Raw genomic sequence first — 6,958 nt, 5'->3', positions numbered from 1 at the left:
TCACCATGAGCACGGAGCCGCGCACCACCTCGGAGACGCTCTGCCGCAGCTCGGCCGCGGTGCCGGGCTTGCTCAGCGCCCGCGTGAACTTCCGAGTCTCCGGGGCCGCCAGGGCCATGGTCGCCTTCCGCGCCCCGCCGGCCGCGAGCCCGGCCCGGCTGCTCGCTGCCCTCACGGCCCGGCTCCCGGGCGGACCTTCATGTCCCGGGCGGCGGTTGGGGCGGTTGGGGCGGGGGGAGGGGGGAAGGGCAGGGCGCGCGCGCTGCCCGCTGGTGTCGCAGCCGGCGCCGGCTCGCGCCCCTCCTGTCAGGTAGCCCCTCCCCCCCCGGAGCCAGCCCGTGCTCCCAGCGCGCGCCGCGCTCCCACCTCCAAACACACCCGCCCGGCGGGGGGGGTAGGAGGGAGGGAAGGGGCCGGTGGTGCCGCCGCGCCCGATTGGTGCAGCCGCGAGCGGGGCGAAAGGGGCGGGGCGGCGCGGGGCAGTGCGCGCCGGGCACGGCGAGGCCCCGCCCCCACCTGTTTCCCCGGGTGGGGTTTCTGACTGGGCCCTGGGTTACCTGCCCGGCAGCGTCTCCCCACCCTCATTGGCTTAGCGGGAGCGCGGTCGAGGTGAGGGGCGGGCGTGGCCCGCAGCCGGAAGTTCCCACCTCTGCCGGGCAGCGCCCGCCCTCCGTGGGACRGGGGCGGGGCAGCCGGTGGCGGCGGCGGCGGCGGGAGCTGCGAAGGCGGGCCGGGGCGGCGACGGCCTTTTCCGCGGCCGTGTTTGTCCCGCGGGCSCCCGGGCGAGGCGGTAAGCGCAGGTCCGTTGGGCGCCCAGTCCGGGAGTGCGGTGCCGCGCGGTGGAAGTCCCCGCGGCCTCGGGAGCGGCGGGTGCTGCCGCCGCCGTGTGCCAAGGGCGAGCCGGGTCACTCACCGCCCGTTACGCTCAGCGCCGGCGGCGGGGTGGTGTCCAAACGCGGGAGCGGGGCTGTGCCTCGCCTCCTTCATCTGTGAGTGAAGAGCGGCGAATTCTATTAATATTTATATATGTATATAATACATATACATGTGTATGTGGTTTTATTCAAGCGTGTGATGTGGCAAGGCATTTTAAAAGGGGTGAAATCGGTGTTTAAACTACAGCACTCGAAATTCACAGTTTTGAAAAGTCCTGTTGGCTGCCGTAAATAATAGTTCTGCACCTACAGTCTGATTAGGTTTCATTTTTAAGGTTTTGCTTTACTTCTTTTATACAGTTTGCTTATTGCAAATGGAGAGTTTCCATTCATAAGTAAAGTTGGGAGCATGCACTCAATTGTACAAAAGTGTTTATAGATATTTTTAATTAATGAGAGTTCTGTCTGAGAAACTGATCAGTGACACTGCTGAACTCAGTGGTTGCACAGCCATAGATGCAGTATGAGTGCATATAAATGCTTGGAGCATTTGTGACCATTAGAGTTTGCACACCTTTATTTTCTTTCTAGGGTTCTTGTATGTAAACTACTATATAGCAGTATAGTTTTTTATGTAAACTACTATAGACTTTCATGTAAACACTTTCGTTGAACTATATACATCTCACCGCTAATGGAAGGAGCAATTCAATGCCACAGACAAGGGGAAAAATGTGATTTCAGGTAATATTTAAAAAACATTTCATGAGCTTATTGTATCTGAGGCTATGTCCTCAAGAACTACCTACCACAAAAGAGGCCTAGTTTTTTTTGGATGCTTCACAAATGCCTCTGTAACTAATAAGATTCCAAATAGTCGAGGAAATTCTTTCAGAAAACTGGGGAATAAAAGGTCCAAATACACAAATGTATAACTTAAGCTGAAGGAGTTATGAAGGTGAAGGCTCTTGCCACATTAGTCAGTGTCTTCAAATTCTTTGCAGGCCTGTCTCCAGGACTTGTTTATTCAAATGTGTGAGCTATGATTAGATTTTAGTGAGGTATCTGATACAACTTAAGTGTTTGTATTGCTGTTCACGCTCTCTTCAGGAAAGATGGAGTGGGCAGAAAGGGATAGAGATACCCTCTTAATTGTTGTAGAGTTCTTGATTCACAAATCCAAGACCTGGCATGTTTATGAGTCAATGCTCCAGCTGATAAATGAGAAAATTGAAAACTGGTGGGATGCATACATTGTCTGAAAACAGAAGTGGATGAGCAGCTATGTAAACTTTTATCTGGAGTACCCAGAATGAGCTATTCTAGGAGCAGCTTCCCCCCCCCCCCAATCTGTAGTGTAGTGTGTAGTATATTCAGATCTCAATCTCCCATAAGTAAGCATGCCTTACATTTTGTATAAATAATAGATGACCATTTTCTAAAATAAAATCATATGTTGTTGTTGTCAAAGAGCTTTAATGTYAGTCCCAATTCTAACAAAAAAGATGGGTATTCTACTGAATTAATAGCTACTTAAATGTAAAATGTCAAAACCTAACCACATTTGTCATATATAAACATTTCCTATATATATTATGCAGCTTTGCTGGAAAAGGAACAGTGTTCCAAACTTGAAAAAAATCCTGAAGGATACCTTTATAGGTAGAGATATATAGAAAAAAAAATACATCAGAAAAGTAAATGGTAGCTTATTTAGGAACATTATACGAGATACCCAAAAGATGACATTTCCATAGCCATCAAAGCTTTTTTTTCAGCAATAATACATTCAATTTAAGACAGAAAATGTATGCAACAGTTAAAATGTGTATAAAACAAAGCAAAAAAACATGGAAGTTGAAAAGCAAAAATTATAAGTTAGCAGTTGGGAAATGATGAAAATGAATTATAGTAGTTAAGTATATGAATGAAAAATTTTGGCTCACCACCTAAAGAAAAATGAGAATGAATTTTAAAAAAAAGTCAGGTTCAGCAAAGAAAATATCCTAACAGTGGCATAGTTTCCCTACTATTTTGAAATATTACAACTTTCAGTAACAATAGTGACATACAATAAGCATGTTTGTTATTTATTAGAGAGCTGGATGATGCAATTATAATTTATGGATCTAATTGCATATGCTTTATTCAATCACTACCTAGGAAGGATGCTAAATAGCAAAAGATAAAGGTAGAAACTCCTAAACTTTCAGGACCAACAAAGTGATGTCCCAGAATGTTACAAGAATTCGCTTAGGGATTCTGGATCATTCGTACTCGTAATCGACCTACCTTTGATAGTTCCAGAAGTGGAAGAGAGAAACTAGTTTTGTGTCCATATTTGGAAAAGTAAACCAGGAGGTTATTATAGCTAAAGTAACTTGACAAGAATCTCTGGCAAAATCATCAAAACTCAGACACAGGAATCACGTGTAAGAATTAAAGAGCAGTTGACTACGTAATATCAGTCAGCAGGATTTGATGGGATTTATGCCTGTTGTTTAATCTGATTAGTATTTCACTTGACCAAAGGTAACCATATAGCTTTTAAGCTTCTATGAAGACATTATGCTATACGACATTATGCTATACAACATTCTAGTTAAAATAGTATTATATAGAGCCAACAACATATATTTATATGAATAAAAAATTAACTAAAATCTCAAAAGTAATTATGCTTTGGAAATCGTCATTGAATAGAGACCTGTTCAGTAAAGTATAATAAGAGTCTGGTTTTATTCCAGTCCTATTCAGTATCTTCATTAACTTACGTAAAAAAACATTAAATCATTACTAATAAATAATAAATTTGTAAATGTAAAGAAATTGATGCGATAGTAAATATTTATAGGGAGACATTAATTCTGAAGTGGAGCCTGGATTTTTTGGGAAATGGAACTTGCTGAAGTGTTTGTTTTAATGAAGTTGAGTGCAAACGCATCTAAGAAAAATAATGTAAGTCACATTATAGAAGTATTGTAGCATGGTTATGAAGAGCTCTAAAAGATTCATGGTTATGGTCCAAATTTTGTATTTAGAAGCAGAGGAATATTAAGAAGTAGTAATAACAGCTGCTGTTACTATATATGGCATTCATCAAACTATTATTGAAATAGTTGTATCAACTGAATTCTGATTCAGGACTGAATATCTTTTCTAGACACTGGGCTCTGAGTCATCCCTCAAATTATAGGCTCAAAGCAGAGTTCACTTTACAAAATTCTTTGGCTTATATTATTGAGGTAAAGCTAGATGATCATAACATCATAATATTCTGGTCTTCAAATCCATTCAATTAGGAAAAGAGCTGACAAGCTAATGGCCACCAAATCATAACACATGATGTGGTTGGACTAAGTGTTAGAAGAATGGAGGAAGTAAGGGAGTACTCTAACACTAAATGTTAGATCCACAGGCAGTCTGGAGGTTTTAAAAACAATAAGCAACTTAGAACTGGATCTTAAAATCTAGATAAGACACATACTCCTTTTTCATGCTCTAAAAGGCAGAAACATAAAAAGCTACATTTCGATAGCACTTTAAAATGAAATATTGATAAAGTGATCTACTAGTTCTGTATACTTAGTTAAAGTGAAACGAGCACTGATGGATGGATTTCTTAGCATATTCAAACATACTAACACATTCAGTGATGTGCTGGAGTAGGTTTATCTGAGCCCCTTTTTTAAATTCTCTCAGTGGCTGGGAAAAAAAATTGGAGTGATTTTCCTGCCTCTGGCTGAGACTGCTTTTTTTCCAAATACTGCTAATCTGTCACTCCCAAATATTATACAAGCAGCTCATACAGATATTTCTGAATAGCAATTTTTAGTTTAATCTTTTTCCCCAGTGGAATACATCAGTGTGCCAATACAGAAACATAAAAATGTGTACATTTATGAATTACTTTGGTGATACAATACTGATATAACCTTTGAAACTCAACATACGCATTCTTAAGATAAGTATAACTGTTTTTTATCAGAGGGTGTCCCCAGATCTACAAAGTCTGTTATTCGTTATAGTTTCAAATACCCCAAAGTGGGTATTTAGAGCAAGATAGAGGAAATATGTATTTCCACTGAGCAGATACATCCTAAATTTCTTTGATGTTGTTTCCTTCCATTCTGCTTGTAAGAAAGAGCATGTATGTATATTTKTGTCTCAGTTGCTCATAAATGGAAATACAAAAAAAAAAATCTGTTATCCCATACCTGAAAAACTGTGTATATCATGTGGTGAAGGACAATAAGATTTAGTGAAAGTTTCTAAGTAAAGTACTGGCAGTATGTAACTGTTGTTCATAAAATTACTGTGTACCTGCTTCACACAATGATGTAATCAGTTTCAATGGAACTCTGTTTTTTAAGCTTAATTATTGTAACCCTGCCAATAGAAACTTAAGGAAGGATCATGTAAATGCACTGTAATCTTACTATCCATTCAGATGCAATTCTAAAAGTTCATTTTTTCAAATGTCATTTCTAATGTTCAGTGGAGGTATTCTAGGATTAATATAACCAGCTAATCATCCTTATTCTACACTGATTCACTCCTTCTGCTCCTGGCCAGGACAGGAGAGTTAACACTACCTCTGCTTTAAAAAAAAAAAGTGTTAACTTTCCTACCCTGGCCAAATTCCAACTAGGATAATTATAGTTCTATGTAAATAAATTCCTGTGCAAGTTCAGTAGGATACAGAATAATTCGCTTCCTGTTTTTTCCACTGACTCATAAGACAATTATGACAGTTCTTTCAGTAATCAGTTTAATTCAAGTTTCAGGGATAATATTCCTTCTTCAATGTTAGTTATAAGAACTTACCCGTGAATATTAGTAACAACTTTTATAGAGCTGGTAATATAAAGTGAGCAGAATTCCACTTAATTTTTTTCTATTTTGAATGGTGTACAACAAATGTTTGACTTTAAATCTGATAAGAAATTTCTGCAAAACATTGAGTAGCTACTCTGAATTTGTTTTACATTTTTTAGTTTTGTCTAAACCCAGTTTAGATAGTTTGGGTTAAACTGAGATAATGGAAACTACATGTAACAGAATTAAAAATGGATACATAAGGTTTTGTAACAATGTAACTAACTCAGATTTTTAAACAATTTAGAGTTTAATGCTATAATTAATATATTCTTATTATCACAGTGTTCATTAAACTGCTGTTTAGTGTTGCTGTGCACTTTTAAGAGAGGCCTCATGTCATGTCATGACCACCAGTGGCAGCTTAACAGGCATATCCATCCCACGGTATGCACTTAAAGCAGCATACAGGTCGTTGTAGCCTTCAGAAGAGGATTTTTCTGCTCAATAGTGACGGAGGTTTCCAACTAAGCCAGGCCATATGGTGATTCCTAGATTTCTTATCATAGATAGAAGTTTTTCTTCATGTTGTCCAGGAAGTTTCCATTAAAACTGCAGAATGATTCTGGCAATTTAATTATTCAATGTTCCTGATACAGTATTTGTTGTTTGGAGACTACATCCCTTATTTCACAAATCAGTTACATACTTCTTTCAGTGACTCCCCACCCACCTTAAGCTAAGAATAGCATGAAAAACATAGTTGATATTCCCCTAACACATAAAAGTAATTCAAAGCACCCTTTGCAACAACAAATACTCCATTATTGCCTTGGATGTTTATTCACTTAATTTGGCATAGCTTCCATTTCTTTCATTCCGGGTAGGTAAATTCTTGATACACTAAGAATTTGGATAAATGTTCCTTGTTTCAAGGTCAGTTTACATATAAATTCCAAAATATGAGCTGAGAAACAATGTGATGTGAGCTCTGTTCAGCTGAAGCGATCAAGAGCGTTCACAGTGATGTGAGTCCAAAAGCTCACAGAACTTATTTCCATAGCAGAATAACTCATGCGGCAGAGATCTTTGCTGGTGAAAGGGAGCAATTTTCATCATATGTTGTTCACAAGAAAAGGAGAACAGAATTTTTGTATACTATGTGCTTGTCCAGTATCCATTACAGTAGTGTATTTAGAGGCTTGTTACTCCAATATAAATATATACTCCAAAATAATAGACTTGTTAATAGTTACTGTACTTTC

The 6,958-nt window shown here is 39.9% G+C and overlaps 1 protein-coding gene across 5 annotated transcripts in view; it reads right to left on the bottom strand.

The window, feature by feature from the left end:
- DOCK9 (dedicator of cytokinesis 9) overlaps positions 1-594 on the bottom strand; it is a 141,107-nt gene extending 140,513 nt beyond the window's left edge. For 3 of the 5 annotated variants that reach the window (XM_026058191.1, XM_026058193.1, XM_026058195.1), the window contains exon 1: positions 5-187. In XM_026058191.1, coding sequence (XP_025913976.1) covers positions 5-118 — 114 coding nt within the window. In that variant the 5' untranslated portion in view covers positions 119-187. Of the gene's footprint in view, positions 1-4; positions 189-557 lie in introns of those variants that run through there. The other 2 variants (XM_026058192.1, XM_026058190.1) reach the window with 2 other exon arrangements.
- Positions 595-6,958: the final 6,364 nt, after the last annotated feature.

Source organism: Apteryx rowi, unplaced genomic scaffold (assembly GCF_003343035.1).
Source record: "Apteryx rowi isolate R43461 unplaced genomic scaffold, aptRow1 scaffold_144, whole genome shotgun sequence".
Lineage (NCBI taxonomy): Eukaryota > Metazoa > Chordata > Aves > Apterygiformes > Apterygidae > Apteryx > Apteryx rowi.
The sequence above is the reverse complement of the archived record's forward strand: the minus strand, read 5'-3'. Positions and strand labels throughout refer to the sequence as shown.